The following is a 16863-nucleotide window of genomic DNA, read 5'->3' as shown; positions in this document are numbered from 1 at the left end:
ATTGCGAAGTAATCTGCGGAGAATGTAGGTTGATGGTGGCACTGCCTAGAATGAAGGGTGATTAAAGACTATTGATGACTGGGGAGCTCTGCTGTTTCAGTATACCAGAAGAGTAAATGTCACAGAGCCTGGCGTTAGAAAGTTGTTTACCTTGTTCTCTCTGCGTCTTGATCTTGGCAAGCAGCCAGCTCACTTGTGATAGACTTCCTTGTTGTGCTGCATCATCATGTATATGCCTGTCCTCCCATCCTATTGGCTGCAACAAGGCTGTCTGCAGAAGCTCTCTTGTGACTGGCTTACAAGCAAGTTATTTGTGTGGCTCTTTACCTGATTCGCCGAGGCAAATATCCCTGCAGAAGTCTTCACCTCGATTGGCTTAGATATTTTAACTGTTCTATTATTGGCTGAATGGCTGAATTACCTGGTAAAATTAGCTCTGACTGGCTGAACAGGAAGTATTACTTATTCACTTGTATTTTATTTTTTCATTCCATTATGCTGCAGTTGAAATTTAAGGTTTTCTTCTAAATTCATCCATAACAATTTCTTATTTTTTTGTTTAATTTCTGAATTTCTTGGTCGTAATTTTTTAGGGGCGTAATAGATTGAACGCTTGAGTTTAATGGTTAAAGATCCTGCATTGTTTTCCCTTAGCTAGCATTTGATAAAAGTTAATTTCTTATTTCTGGTTAATTTATATTATCTAAATAAATAACTTCTGGGAAAGCCAAGCCTACAATATATTTCGGTTTCCAAGCTACAAGGGTTTCTGTAGGTTTTCCTGTGTTTACTTTTTAAGTTTGTTCAATTATTATTTTTTTTTTTACAAAAGTCTCTTCATATTTGACGCTTGGTATTCAAGCTTCCTCTCACTCGCTACCTGGCAGTTTATAATTAATTTGTTTTGTGAGCAAAGCGACACACTTGGGAGAGAAAGAAGAATAGACGTGAAGTTTTAACAGAAATTGTGCCTATTGATAAAAATGAAAAGAGGACATAGAATATTTGGCTACTGCAAATCATTTATTTTCTCATGAGCGTACAGTAATTGCGTCACTGTTGTAGATGCTGCAGTGTTGATGTCGCCGTGCATTAGCGCTGTGGACTGCACCTACAATCTGTGCCACGTTGACAACTGTTAATTGCCACGTAAGGGACGTAAAACTTGACCAGCTCCCACTTTCTCCCCCGCCCCTCCCTGATTAAATTTAAAACTACACAGTCACCTAATGGTGAAGAAGTATTCGATGAGAGGGTAAGATCCGAGCCTCGCCCGACATTTTCACACTTTCTCCAGCTGGAGGCGCTGGACGGCGATCTGCAGCTGCACCCTTAGCTAATTGTTTGGGTGATTATTTGTTTTATTTTTAAGAATTCCTTTTCCACCCAACCCTGGGCAAGTGAGGCCATTTGCAGCACTCCTGTTACCACGGCAGGTGAAATCAGCACAGAGCAGTCCCAAAGCTGGGACCTCCCCAGCTGGTATGGCGCAGTTCCACGCCGAGCACTGAATTTTATTTGTAATAAATGTTTAACTGCATGAGATCTGGTATATGTGCGGGGTTGGGGTGGTGGTGGTGGGAAGACATCGAAATGTATAATAACTTAAAAGATACAAATCCATGTAAATAACGTCAGGGCAGTTTTGTCAGTAGTGGTTTATTTGCTTGTCTTAAAATCTTGGCGCTGCAATTTTCAATCCGGCACTGTAACTATGTTGGAGCAGATGTTCCAACCTGCTAGTGATCTTCCAGTATGACCTTTTTATTTAGCATTTTCCAGGATTAGGAAACTTGTATATTTTTGGCAGACATCCTCGTCCATATCAGCGTTGTTGGGGCTTCCGCTAGATGGGGTTTGAGGGAAGTGTGATGCTGGCCAGCTGCTTGTCTGCAACGCGAACTGGTCTTGCTGGATTCTTTTTTTTAAACAAAAGATGTGAAATTGGACCCTTCCGCAGGCTAAATGTGTACTTTCTCAGTGTTCCAATCGATGAAGTCACCCTCGAGCCCTCTCCTGTTGGCCCCACTTCTAATCCAAGGAAGGTCTTGATGCAGGCCTTCATTGGGTGGAAGTGGGGTCATAAGAGCATAAGAAATAGGAGCAGGAGTCGGCCATTTGGCCGCTCGAGCCTGCTCCGCCTTTTAATGAGATCATGGCTGATCTGATCTTGGGCTCAGCTCCATTTCCCTGCCCGCTCCCCATAACCCATCACTCCCTTATTGTTCAAAAATCTGTCTATCTCCACCTTAACTATATTCAATGACCCAGCCTCCACAGCTCTCTGGGGCAGAGAATTCCACAGATTTACGACCCTCTGAGAGAAGAAATTCCTCCTCATCTCAGTTTTAAATGGGCGACCCTTATGCTGAAGCTGTGCCCCCTCGTTCTACATTCCCCCACGAGGGGAAACATCATCAGCATCCTGCCTCATTTTACATGGGCGTTTACAACTGGCTTTCAGCCGCTGTGATACTTCCCTGACCCTATAATGTCACCCCCCCACACCACCACCATTTTCTTTGACAATCTTCCACCCAGGCATTTTACCCATTCTGCATGACCTCTGCTCCCCCCACCCTGCCCTCCCGCCCCATCCCAGATGTTCCAGCCCTCAATCTCAAACCTACCCTATATTCTGGCTCCACTCTCTCCTCCTTTCTGAGGCCAACCAATGTGCTGTAGTTCTGCTCCCTATCTAATAGTAGCTTTAGGAGAGGTATCGTTCGCCTGTGCTGCAGTTCCCATTCTATGCTGCTCACTGCAGCTCCAAGGTCTGCACCTGCACGCTTCTCAAGTCCCACTCTCCAAATTGCCGAAGTGTAGTAGAGTGCTGCTACAGACCGTGAGCCCACATTTGAAGCAGGTAATTACTATTGTTCAGCTTCTATAGCAACAAATTTGCTAATTCACAGAGTGCTGCTCCTGCCTTTTTTCTTTTGAATTAAAATGGAGAGACCGATGGATCAGAAAAATCAACGGATCTGCTGGCCCAAAAGCTGAGATTATTCACCCTCTTAAATTTGTTCTGCCTGTCTCTAGCAGTACACCACTGTGCTCAAGAGCGGGAAGCTTCCCTCGCCACCAACATGGAGGCTAACAAATAAAAACTCTCGTCCCCTCTCGAGTTTCTATTCTACATTTGGGCCTTTGGCTCCACTGTGCTCCCTTCCCCCTCTAGCCCCATGCCCTTTTGCGTTCTCTCTGCTCAAGCCTCTCTGGTCCTCTTAGTGCTGTTTGAGATAGAGCTCTGCCCCTTATACCATGAAATCAGGCCAGTTGTCTAGACTAGAAAGGGAAAGCAGCAGTAATGAAGCTTTTGGATTTGACGCAGGAGGCACATCTGAAGTAGACAAAGGGAAAATATTATCAGAGGAGGAAGGGAAAGAAGATGTGAGTTAGTGAGAGATGAAAACACTTATAGGACAGACAAGGAATATCAAAAAATTATGAGAAAGCCACGACAAAAATAGTAGTCAGCATTCCGAGAAATTGGAGTCCGGATTAAGTGCTATGTATGCAAATGTGGTATCAAGGAGCCCTAGTAAAATTGAAGTCAATGGTGATCAGGGGAAAGTCATACCAAGCACAAAGGAAGATGGTTGTGGTTGTTGGAGGCCAATCATTTCAGCTCCAGGACATCACTGCAGGAGTTCCTCAGGGCAGTGTCCTAGGCCCAACCATCTTCAGCTGCTTCATCAATGACCTTCCCTCCATCATAATGTCAGAAGTGGGGATGTTCACTGATTGCACAGTGTTCAGTTCCATTCACAATTCCTCAGATAATGAAGCAGTCCGTGCCTGCATGTAGTAAGACCTGGACAACATTCAGGCTTGGGCTGATAAGTGACAAGTAACATTCGCACCACACAAGTGCCAGGCAATGACCATCTCCAAGAAGAGATGGTCTAGCCATGTCCCATTGACATTCAATGGGATTACCATCGCCAAATCCCCTACCATCAACATCCTGGGGTGTCACCATTGACGAGAAACTTAACTGGACCAGCCACATAAATACTGTGGCTACAAGAACAGGTCAGAGGCTAGGTATTCTGCGGCGAGTGATTCACCTCCTGACTCATAGAAACATAGAAGATAGGAGCAGGAGTAGGCCATTCGGCCTCTTGAGCCTGTTCCGCCATTTAATGAGATCGTGGCTGATCGTCCAAATTCAGTACCCTGTCCCTGCTTTCTCCCCATATCCCTTGATCCCTTTAGCCTTAAGAAATATATCTAACTCCTTCTTGAATATATTTAATGAATTGGCCTCAACTGCCTTCTGTGGTAGAGAATTCCACAGGTTCACCACTCTCTGGGTGAAGAAATTCCTCCTCATCTCAGTCCTAAATGGCTTACCCCTTATCCTTAGACTGTGACCCCTGGTTCTGGACTCCCCTGCCATGGAAACATCCTTCCTGCATCTAGTCTGTCTAGTCCTGTTAGAATTTTATAAGTTTCAATGAGATCCCCTAAACTCTAGCGAATATAAGCCTAATCGACTCAATCTCTCCTCTGTAAGGGGTTTTCAGATCGCAGAGGTTTCTCTCTCTGGAGGCCTCTCTCTCTTGCACAGTAAAACCTTGAGTGGTTCGACCCACTCGCCCCTTAGGTTCTAGACACTGGAATTGGATGCAGGAACTACAATGTAGAGAATACTCAATAGGCCAGGTTTAATGGAAACGAAATGAAATTTTATTGCATAGAGTAAAACAAATCAAATGCAAGTCTGCAAGTCAATAAAAGGGTACATGGGAGGGAAAAACAAATTCATAATGCATTACTAACTGAGATAGATACAGGCATATTATACTTTACAACAGTCATCATGAAATGGGGAAACACACGGAACATCGAGGGACAACAATTCATTACCCCTAAAATGCCCACCCCCTAAGCCTAGCTAGATCAGATTGTGAGGGGCCAGAAACATGCTCACCAATCCAGTTGGAAAGTATAACGTTTTGAAACAGGTCTGTGTTTTGATCCTTTCAGGCGTCCTGTCTCCACGTGGTCAGCGCTGCGGGCTGCGACACTCTCTCTTCTTCGAGGTGAAGGTCACGGACAGGCTGGACACTGGCAGGCCCGGACGTCGGCGAGGACGGCGACCACCTGTTTGACCATGGTTGAAGAGGTCTCTTCGCGGAGTCTAGCTGATTACCATTTTCAGCTAGATTTCTTCTGTAGGGCTGCTGTCCTTTGTCTCATCAACGGCCCGGGGTTTGTCATGATCTCCCGATGGTTACCCCGGGGCGGGACGCAGACTCGAATCACCTTCTTGGTCTCTGGATCGACGTTCCTCCACGGCTCTAAAAAGGACAAGCTCAAAAGCGCGTCTGGCTGATCGCTACCGATGGCTAATCGCTACCGATGGCTACCCAGGATTCCAGTTATACTTCTCAAAGAAGCCTTTATCTCCCGCCAAATCAAGGTTAGTCTTTGTTTAACTTTTGGCGGGCTTGTATCACAACGGGGTAGTCATTATATTTAAACTGCTTTCGGGATGGCCGGTGATGGCCATCTCTGGTCTGGAATGACCTCGTATTGTTTTGAATGTCTTCTTGATGTCTTTAATGGGTCTTTGATGCTCCCCTTATATGAATATAAAACTGTTTCCCTTTGTCTGGTCTTTATCTACAGGCCGATCTGACTGGATCTGCATCCAATCCATATGTATGTGGCTGTGTCTGGTTTCGTTTTCTCCGAAACGGCCTTCCAGAACTTACTGTGGGTTGAATCCACAAAGGCTGTCTGGGGACTGTAGGAACCATTTTAAAGTGTCCAGAAAGCTAGTCACGGGGTCTGGCTGCCATTTTATGTGTCCCTTTTCCTGGGCTTCTTTTAAAACAGTCTTTTAAAAGTAAAGGCCTCTTCTGCCACAGGACCCTTATCTGACAATATTAATTTTGCGAATCTTACACCTCATACGTCATTCCTGCCATTCCAGGTATCAGTCTGGTGAATCTTCGCTGCACTCCCTCCATGGCAAGAACATCCTTCCTCAGATAAGGCGACCAAAACTGCACACAATACAAGGTGTGGTCTCACCAAGGCCCTGTACAACTGCAGCAAGCCATCCTTGCTCCTGTACTCGAATACTCTCGCTATGAAGGCCAACATACCATTTGCCTTTTTAACCGCCTGCTGCACCTGCATGCTTATCTTCAGCGACTGGTGCACAAGGACACCCAGGTCTCATTGCACTTCCCCTTTTCCCAATCTATTGCCGTTCAGATAATAATCTGTCTTCCTGTTTTTGCCACCAAAGTGGATAACCTCGCATTTATCCACATTGGGCAGATGCATGGCAAATGCAGTATAATCACCCAACCTGTCCAAATCATACTGGAGTTTCTCTGCATCCTCGTCACAGCACACACGCCCACCCAGCTTTGTGTCGTCTGCAAACTTGGAGATATTACATCTAGTTCCCTCGTCTAGATCATTAATATATATTGTGAATAGCTGGGGTCCTAGCACCGATCCCCACCAACTCCCCAAAGCCTTTCCACCATCTACAAGGCACACGTCAGGAGTGTGACGGAATACCCTCCACTTGCCTGGATGAGTGCAGCTCCAGCAACACTCAAGAAGCTCGACACCATCCAGGACAAAGCAACCCCATCCACCACCTTAAACATTCACTCCCTCCACCACCGGCGCACTGTGGCTGCAGTGTGTACCATCTACAAGATGCACTGCAGCAACTCGCCAAGGCTTCTTCGACAGCATCACCAAAGCCATGACCTCTACCATCTAGAAGGATAAGGGCAGCAGGCGTATGGGAACACCGCCGCCTGCAACTTCCCCTCCAAGTCACACACCATCCTAACTTGGAAATATATTGTCATTCCTTCATAGTCACTGGGTCAAAATCCTGGAACTCCCTCCCTAACAGCACTGTGAGAGTACCTTCACCTCACTTACTGCAGCAGTTCAAGAAGGCGTCTCACCACCACCTTCTCAAGGGCAATTAGAAATGGGCAATAAATGCTGGCCTTGCCAGCGATGCCCACATCCCATGAATTGACTTTAAAAAATCAATGGATAGTTTTTCAATGAGCTAAGGTATGGTGCCCAGTAATATTCACAAGATACAAGCAAAAGCATAAATTATAATAACTCTCTTTATTGGCAAAGGAAATTGTTATGGTATAGCATTGAGCTAAAACGAATGAGGAACCTTTATGAGCAAAGCTCCGTCTATACCTGCCTCTCAGTTCTGTATCTGACTTAGTGCAGACTTGGACTATTCCTTTTGTGCGAGATTAACTTTATTGCTCAGTCCCATTGTTGCTGCTTCTTTCAAAAGAACTGAGGCATGGTTCCATAATGAGGCCCTATATGTACAGAAGGGAGTGGCGGAAGACCATCTGACGAAAATATAGTTTGGTAGGATGTCGGTTTTTTAAAGGGATCATGTCCTGGTTGTAGAATGGTCTATTCATTTGCCTGTGCATATGGCACTTTGTTCACTGAATGAGGAAGATCATAATGAAGTTTTATAATCTAATTATTTTTCTGTTTTGTTTTCTTTATATCAGTTTAGATTACTACAATATAAAATGCTGTATTTCCAATGACTCCACCTTAATACTATTGTAAAAGTTAGAAGATTTTGAAGGATGAATCAAAAGCAATATAGGAATTCAGAGCAAAATCATGTTTTAAATAAAATACCTTTACATAGGGCAAAGAACTACAGTGGGCATAGATAAAAGGATTTTTTTTTTACTGGCTACATATACTTATTACCTGCTGTAGTGGAACATTGTTTTAGCTGTGTCAAATCAAAAATTAAGAAAGTTCATATATTGATTGTGGTTCTGAATCACATTTATTGGAGGAAAATTTGATAGAAACTAGTTCCAGAAGGCATTTGATAAGGTGCCACATAAAAGGTTACTGCATAAGATAAGAGCTCACAGAATTGGGGGTAATATATTAGCATGGATAGAGAATTGGCTAGCTAACAGAAAGCAGAGTCGGGTTCAATGGGTCATTTTCCGGTTGGCAAATGGTAACTAGTGGGGTGCCACAGGGATCGGTGCTGGGGCCTCAACTATTTACAATCTACATTAATGACTTGGATGAAGGGACCAAGTGTAATGTAGCCAAGTTTGCAGATGATACAAAGATGGGTGGGAAAGCAAGTTGTGCAGAGGACTCAAAGAACCTGCAAAGGGATATAGACAGGTTAAGTAAGTGGGCAAACATTTGGCAGATGGCGTATAATGTGGGAAAGTATGAGGTTATACACTTTGGCAGGAAAAATAAAAAAGCAAATTATTATTTAAATGGAGAGAGATTACAAAATGCTACAGTTCAGAGGGACCTGGGGGTCCTTGTGCATGAAACACAAAAAGTTAACATGCAAGTACAGCAAGTAATCAAAAAGGCAAATGGAATGTTAGCCTTTATTTCAAAGGGGTTGGAGTATAAAAGCAGGAAAGTCCTGCTACAACTGTACAGGCTATTGGTGAGACCACACCTTGAGTACTGCGTACAGTTTTGGTCTCCTTATTTAAAGAAGGATATACTTGCATTGGAGGCAGTTCAGAGACGATTCACTTGGTTAATTCCAGAGATGAGTGGGTTGACTTATGAGGAAAGGTTGAGCAGGCTGGGCCTATACTCATTGGAATTGAGGAGAATGAGTGGTGATCTTATTGAAACATATAAGATACTGAGGGGGCACGACAAGGTTAATGCAGAGAGGATTTTTCCCCTTGTGGGGAAATCTAGAATGCAGGAGCACAGTTTTAGAATAAAGGGTCGCCCTTTTAGAACTGAGATGTGGAGGAATTTCTTCTCTCAGAGGATCGTAAATCTGTGGAATTCTCTGCCCTAGAGTGCTGTGGAGGCTGGGTCATTAAATACATTTAAGGTGGAGATAGACACATTTTTGCAAGATAAGGGAGTGAAGGGTTATGGGGAGCGGGCGGGGAAGTGGCTTTGAGCCCAAGATCAGCCATGATCTTATTGAATGGCGGAGCAGGCTCGAGGGGCCAAGTGGCCTATTCCTGCTCCTATTTCTTATGTTCTTGAAAGCTAATTATTCTTAATATGGTTATTTCAGCTGCTGGTTGTAACCTAGTTATTTCCGTTAAGATCACATGCAACAGCTTAGAAAATTTGGCATTGGTTTAGTTGAAACTCTTTTTTTCTTTTGTGTGATTTGGACCGTTGAATTTAGTCTCCATATTTATCAGCTAATATAAGATGCATGCCTTCTGTGTTACGTATTTGTTTTCTTTTGAGTAGCATTACCATCTTCATGGCCACAATGCTAAGAGTTTAGTAACCTTCTCCAGGCATGCTTGGATGAAGTCAGATTTTGAAATGCAAGAAGTTGCCGGCAACATCCAGGCCAAAGTCATTGCAGATATCCTGAACTTTATTTTAAATCTGGATTCTGAATACTTTGCATTTTTTTCCCAAGCAAAAGAAATTTCAAACCTAAGTGGGAGCAACCAAATACAGGAAACTCTCGATTTACCAGCACCTAAGTAACTGGAAATCTCTGTTAACCGGCAAAATTCAGGAGTAGGTTCAGGTAAGTTTTACTTCATATTAGTGGCCGTTCTTGGATCTGTGGCCGTGTAACCGGGGTTCCTGCACCTGTTGCTATGCAACAGGGACGCCTGGATCTGTGGCTGGGGTTCCTGCACCTGTTGCCATGCAACAGGGACGCCTGGATCTGTGGCCGTGTACGGGGCTCTCGAACCTTTTACTATACCTCTCTGTAATCCGGACTTTTTGATAAACAGGTCCCATCGGTGCCGGATAAAAGAGTTTCCTGTAAGAGACTTTGGCAAATGTAATACTTTGTATTATAAATGTGACTACACTTCAAAATACTTATTTGGTTGTAAAGCATGTTGGAATGTCCTGAAGTTGTGAAAGGTGCTAAATAAATGCAAGTCATTCTTTCTCTAGAACAGGGCTTCTCAACCGGGTGGTTTGCGGGAAGGTTTCAAGCTGTCCGCCAGTGGCTCCCTGTCTCCAACGTGCAGATAATTTAAAGTCGATTTAATGCCGATCCCCGAAGGTTACAGTATTCAGGGCACCTTCCATCCCTAGGGCACCTTCCATCCCTGAGTCACCCATCAACACCAGCATAGTAACACTTTAGTCCTGGTCCCACACAGGATGTGAGGAACCGGAAACCGCTGCTTGGACCCAGAGGCTGGTGGTCATTGTGAAAGGATATTTACCAGTCCTAGCCCTTTTGGGGCTATCCCAGATCAGGCGTATTTCTCAGATGTTCACTTTCAACTAAAGGTTGAGATAGCCAAATCCTAAAGACGCTTAACTGGATCTAAAGGTCCGGGCTATCTCTCCCTAAAGGAAAGGAGTGACCCGAGAATGTTACCGTCCTCCAGATAGCACTTTTAATAAGTTTAGCCAGACTGTAACATCCCGGATATTATGAGGGTCCAGAAATCTCCCCTCAGAAATGTACCTCTTCACCAAAGAGTGTACAGAGATTGGGTTCACGAGTTATTGATGCAGAAGTCTTATGTGAGACAATTCTAAAAATATATAGAGATTTATTAAAAGAACCGACATGCAATTTACAGTTGGTGAATCAGTCAATCGCAACGTTTACAGTTCTAAAAAGAGAAAAAATGCGATCTTATTTTTAACAGAGAATCTTACTTTTAAATCTTAACTTCGCTACAGTATTACAGTCCTTAAAATTTTTTATACAGGATATCCATCAATATCAAATTACCTTTGATCCCCGAAGTACAAAGAATGTAAGACTGCAGAGCCGCCTCTGTAGTTGAGAATCGCTTTGCCCGATTAAAGCGACTCTGATATCCCATTTGAGACTTCAATAGTTATACCCTTTTTCAGTTGTATCCCATAAGGTTTCTGTTGATCCAAGTTAATTATCACTATTCATCTTTCTGCTGACTTCTGCAATTCTTACTGCCACATCAGCAATAGTTCTTGGGAGTTTACCATATAGGTGTGAAGAGCAGATGTCCCTTATCTAATGTGTCACCTTTTAGAGGTTTAATCAAGATCATTTATCCAGGGTTGACCATTGTTCTGTTCCAAAAAAGCCACCCATTCTTCTGTTTTAATAAGGTTATTTATTCAGAGTCAACAACTGTCTTATCTCAACAAGGCCAGAATTCTTTCATAAGATAGTGTATTTTTCTAAAAAGGTTATATAGTTTATTCCTTCACAATCAGTCTGCCGTGCTGTCAAGGAGATGGTGTCCAGACTCAGCGGGCGCACTGCGCTCGGCTCGTTAGTAATATGAGAGGAGAAGCGAGAGCCGGTACGGCCGTTAACACCGTCGGTCTCATCAGCACCCTATCAGCTCCACTGACACTTTACCAACCTCAGTGACACTTTACCAACCTCAGTGACACTTTACCAACCTCAGTGACACTTTACCAACCTCAGTGACACCTTACCAATCTCAGTGACACTTTACCAACCTCAGTGACACTTTACAACCTCAGTGACACTTTACCAACCTCAGTGACACTTTACCAATCTCCGTGACACTTTATCAACCTCCGTGACACTTTACTAAACTCAGTGACACTCTGTTAATTTCAGTATAACTCTACCAACCTCAGCAACAGTTTACTAACTTAAGCAGAACTCTACCAACCTCGGAGATGGTCTCAACTTCATGATAATTAGGTAAGTGAAACAAAAATAATAAACATATATGTTTAGTTGTCTTAACTAATTTTATACAGAAAAAATACTTGTGTTGTGTTACCGAGGGGGGGGGGGGGGGGGGTGGAATTTTTATAACACAGGAGGGGGGTCTCAAAAGCAAAAAGGTTGCGAACCCCTGCTCTGGAGCAAATACACCTTCGAACATTTATTACGTGAAATTCCATAATGTGAAATTGTGGCAAAACCACTAAGAGACTCTTACAGTGACTTACATAATTGTCTGTAACCAATGTTATTACCTCTAGCATTAATTGTCTGTAACCAATGTTATTACCTTTCAAGTTGGCTCTGGTTAAACAGAGCTAGATCGACAACATCGCGATCTGACGCAATGACGTCATCACGTGGGTCACGTGACGTCCCCTTCGGCGGGAAACGTGATGACGTCATGACGTCAGAGGTAGAGGGCGGGGCCAGCCAGTCCTCGTGTGGATTGAAAGAGAAAAGACCTGTTTTGAGCTTCTCCTGTAGTTTCTTGTTTTGTAAAGTTCTTAGACAATAAATTTAGTTTGTTAACTTCCAGTAAGTTATAGATTCTTTGTTAGGAGTGCAGAGACTCCTACAAAATGTTTTTTATTTTAATGTCTAGATTATGCAGTGGCAAGAGTTTGACTTAATCACGATTTATTCCAGGCTTTATTGACACATTCTAAAACTCTTCTTTTAAATAGACAATAGAAATATATTTAGAAGCTAAAGAAATTAAGAACTTGCAATTACTGTAGCACTTTATTACTTCCTTAGGATCTCTCAAAGTACTTCATCCAATGAGTCACTTTTTTGAGGTGCTGTCACTGTTGTAGGCAAATGTGGCATTTAATTTGTGCATGTGTCCTACAAAGGGAAATTTAAATTAATGATCAGTTTCTCTCAGTAATGCATTGAAGTGCCAGCTTGGGCAGCATGACCACGTCTGGGATTGGGGCTTGAACCCATCATCTTCTGATTGAGATATGAGTGTGCTATCAACTGAGCCAAGCTAGTCATTAAACTAACGAGCAGAAGAGATGCATGATGGGGGGTGGGGGGGGTGAAATGAAGGAATTCACACAAAAATCACTCTGATATCACATTTAGATACTGTTATAAACTATGTCATGTCCTTTTTTATAAGAAATTGAAGATTCCAAATGGAACTATTCTGCTACAAACTGACAATGCGCTCCTCCAATTCTGTCCTCTTCCGCATCCCCGATTTTAATCGCTCCACCATTGCTGGCCGTATCTTCAACTGCCGAGGCCCTAAGCTCTGGAATTCCCTCTATAAACCTCTCCCCCTCTCTACGCCTCTCCTCCTCCTCCTCCTCCTCCTTTAAGACACTCCTTAAAACCTATCTCTTTGACCAAATCTGTCCTGATATCTCCTTATGTGGCTCAGTGTCAAATTTTGTTTCCTAACGCTCTTTGGGATGTTTTACTACGTTAACAGAGCTATAAAAATGCAAGCTTTAAACTCCCATGTGGAAATATGTTATCTTTTTCAAAGCTTGCTTCAAAGTTGAAAAACCCACTGATTGTAGCATTGGCAGCGTGGGATATTGCAGTAAGCAGACAAAACTGATTATGATGTATTCCTTCTCATTCCAATTTCATTTTAGCCTAGTCACTGCTAATTGCTATGTCCAATTGATGTAATGTCATCAGGCTTTGACTATACTAATAGGATTGCTCGGAATAAAAAATATATATAATTCTGAACTTTATCGTAAGTGTTTTATACGGTTGTCGTGATCGTAAGAAAATTGTGGTAACTCAGTGAGCTAAGACTGGAGTCTAGGGCCTAGAAAGTGGGTTGGTAGCGCCGGCGCTGAGCGCCTAAAGAGACCTAGAATTGGGGCGAAGCCCTATGTTGGGGCGGACGCTATGAAGATAGCGCCAACTCAGACATTGACTATACATTTAGCGCCTGCGCTAAGTGTTTGCGCGCGCCCGCGAGCGCAAGCGGCTCATGACGTCATTTCAGTGTGCAACGCCTTTTAGGAGCACCTGAGCGCATATTGGGTGGTGCCCGGAGCCTTAGCGCCCAGCGCTATTGGTGACAGTTCGAGGGAGAGCTAACAGGCCCTTCTCGGAGTAGGGGGGTGCTATTTAAAGGGGACAGCTCTAGTGCAGAATCTTCTGCCACTTGGCCTGCTCATTGCGATTGCTGCTAGAGAGAGTTGGCGAGCTAATGTGGAGCAGAGTTCTGGGAATTTAGCTTTACAGTACTTGGGACCTTCAACCCTGTCCGAAGCACTTGCAGCACTACACCTAAAAGCCTTTTGACCAACTGGCATCGGAATGGGAGCTTGTTTGGAGGGCGACGGCCTCATCGCCCAACACTGTGAAGGGGCAGAGAGACGGCGGGAGAGAGGGCCGGGATTGGCCAGAAGGAGGAGGGGCAATGGAGGTCGGCCAATCCGACGGGATGCTGCGAGGGTCTTCAGGCAGCAGGTGTCAAGCCTTGACATGTCGGAGGAGCAGTGTTTGGAAAGGCTCCGAATCTGGAGGGACATTGTTACTGATCTGTGCCACCTGCTTGGTCAGGATCTGCAGCCGCGTGAACGCTGCAGAACCTCTCTGTCCATGATGGCTAAACTGACTGATGGCCTCCATTTTTATGCCAACGGATCCTTTCAGTCAGCCATTGGGGACAATGCGACTGCCACTCAGGCTGCAGTCCACTGTTGCATCCGGCAAGTGACAGATGCCCTTTATAGGCAGGAGGAGGAGGAAGAGCAGGCGGAGGAGGAGGAGGAGGAAGATGGAAGGGCTGCTGAAAGTGGAAGGTCCATACGTCAGAGGCTCCTCTGGACTCCTGTCGACACCCCTGTGGCGGAATGATGAGAGTCTTAACTCATGCGCACTTTGGACGTTTGAGGGCCTCTGAATGCCAGCATCACTGGAAGTAGTCACATGCACCATGCCACATTGAAACTTCTGTTTATTGGCACAAAAGTCTTTCATTACAGCTAAACAACGCAATGTCAGCAGAAACCATAACTTTCAAAATAACTGTGAACTGTTCGGCAAAGCCGCAAAACACAACCAACCTTCTGCAAATATAACAGCAGGTGAGGGTGTCCTTGAATTTGGACAAACAAACGTCTCAGCACCTCCCTCTACAACTGGCCCCTTGAGGGAGAACGACTTCTCTTTCGCACCCGGCCCCTTCCCTCCCTGCTGCTCCTACGTAATTGGACCCCAGTGGCGGGCTCAAGGCTGGGGGACGCCTCCTGACTGTCTGGAAGCACAGAAGCCCCTGAGGGACGGCCTGGCCGACCTCTGGGCTTGGAGGGTGCGGACGCAGGATGCTTGCTGTGACCATGGCTGGAAGCAGTGTGGCCTGCAGGTGGTGGCAGCTGCAATGCAGGCGTCCCAGCGCTGGCATGTGCAATGGTCTCCTGCCGAGAGAGGACACCTGCACCATGGTCGGCTGACACACTGGCTATCTGAGGGGAGCGGCTCGGCTCATCCGGCACAATCGCATGCTCCACTGATTCCTGGCCTTGTACGGGAGTGGAAGGGCCCGGGGTGATCCTGTCTGATGCAGAGAGGGTGGCTGCAGTGAGAGATCGCGTTGCGTCAATCTGGCTGTGGAGGAGCCCAGCAAGTGACTGCGTGGCAACAGTGAGGACCTGTGTGCCAGGTGCCAGTGCTTCGGAGAAGGCCTGGACAGTTCTTCCCATAGCTTTGGACAAGCCAGGTGCCGACCGCTCCACTGCCTCGGACAAGCCCTGCACAGACCTTTCCAGGGATTGTCCGAAGCCCTGAACAGTCCTTTCCATAGCCGACTCAAAGCCGTGGACAGTCCTCTCCATTGTTGGGCCGAAGCCCTGGATAGTCCTGTCCATTGTTGCCCCGAAGCCCTGGATAGACCTGTTCATTGTTTCCCCGAACACCTGGAGAGTCCTCTCCATTGTTGCCCCAAAGCCCTGCAGAGTCCTCTCCATTGTTGCCCCGAAGTCCAACATACTCCTAGCCAATGAATCTATTGACTCAGGCATCTTCTCCACTGCAGCCATCAGCTCCGTGTGTCTGAGCCGGGCCTGATTGCTCATCTCAGCCAGGCGACGGACCTCATCTGCACTCTGTGCAGCAGTCATAACGACCTGCCTTGCCCTGTGGGGAGACGGTGGCCGCACTTGCCTATCCCCCGTGCGTGGCTGCATGCCGCTTGGTCCGGCAACTGGTTCATCCTCAGAGCCCCCCCCCACCTCCCCTCCAGCGGACTACTATCCCCAGTCTGTAGATGTGTCAGCTCCCCGGATTCTGCAATGGCTGGTCCGGATTCCTCCTGGTCCTCGCCTCCGGTGGCACTGGCACTGGCAGCTTCAGCGCGTTGAGCCCGAGTTGGTGCTGCTTCATCTGAAAGTGGGAGGTGGAAGAGTGGCTTTAGCAAAAGGACAGCTTTGCTGAAAGGCATGCCAGATTGCGGCAAGGCTCTGACATGGCTGCACACTGAGGATGCATGCTGGCGGGGGGACCAAGTGGAAGGCAGCAGGTGAAAAAGCTGAGAGTCTTGCCCTCGCTGTCGGTAATGGGGTCGGCAGATGCAGTGGTCACAGGACCAGACAGACGTCCTCCAAGTATCTGGTGCACTCTCTCCTCCAGATCCGTGAGAGTGACCACTTGTGGAGGTCCACCACCGGTTCGACGCTGCTCCTTTTGAATCATCGCCAGCTTGGACTGCAGGGGAAAGAAGGGGAAGTTCTGTAACATGATGCCTTGAGACCTCATTGCATGCCCCCCATGGTGCAAGAGCCCTTACATGAGGCCTTGAGACATCTGTCCATGTGTGTGGCCAGAAAGGGCCATGGGTGCTTGCTGACAGATGGCCATTGGGGCATCATGGCAACAGGGTGCCCGAAGTCAGCTGCAGATGGAGGGAAGCACAAGTTTGGTAAACCATCACTCACCCTAACGATCCGTGTGAGGTCGTTGAATTTCTTCCTGCACTGAACAGGGGTCCTGGTCGCCATGCTGCTGGAGTTGACCCTCACAGCAACCTCCCTCCAAGATCGTCGGTAAGCCTTCTGATTCGGCCTCTTGCCATTATCCGGATACAGGACCTCTCGACGGTGTTCAACTGCAGCCACCAAGTGGTCCAGGGCCTCAGTGCTGAAGCGCTCTGCTCTCTGTCTAACCTTCTCCATGATGAACAAGTTTGT

General features: G+C 45.9%; 1 protein-coding gene across 4 annotated transcripts in view; it reads left to right on the top strand.

Annotated features, from left to right (window-relative positions):
• LOC147105182 (zona pellucida sperm-binding protein 3 receptor-like) overlaps window positions 1-16863 on the top strand; it is a 207757-nt gene that overhangs the window by 59461 nt on the left and 131433 nt on the right. For all 4 annotated transcript variants that reach the window (XM_086011301.1, XM_086011306.1, XM_086011303.1 and 1 more), the window contains one exon: window positions 4996-5431. In XM_086011301.1, coding sequence (XP_085867427.1) covers window positions 5371-5431 — 61 coding nt within the window. In that variant the 5' untranslated portion in view covers window positions 4996-5370. The remainder of the gene's footprint in view (window positions 1-4995; window positions 5432-16863) is intronic.

This window comes from Somniosus microcephalus, chromosome 18 (assembly GCF_052327205.1).
Source record: "Somniosus microcephalus isolate GS21.2 chromosome 18, FLI_Smic_1.0, whole genome shotgun sequence".
Lineage (NCBI taxonomy): Eukaryota > Metazoa > Chordata > Chondrichthyes > Squaliformes > Somniosidae > Somniosus > Somniosus microcephalus.
This window is presented reverse-complemented; position numbering and strand designations above follow the sequence as displayed.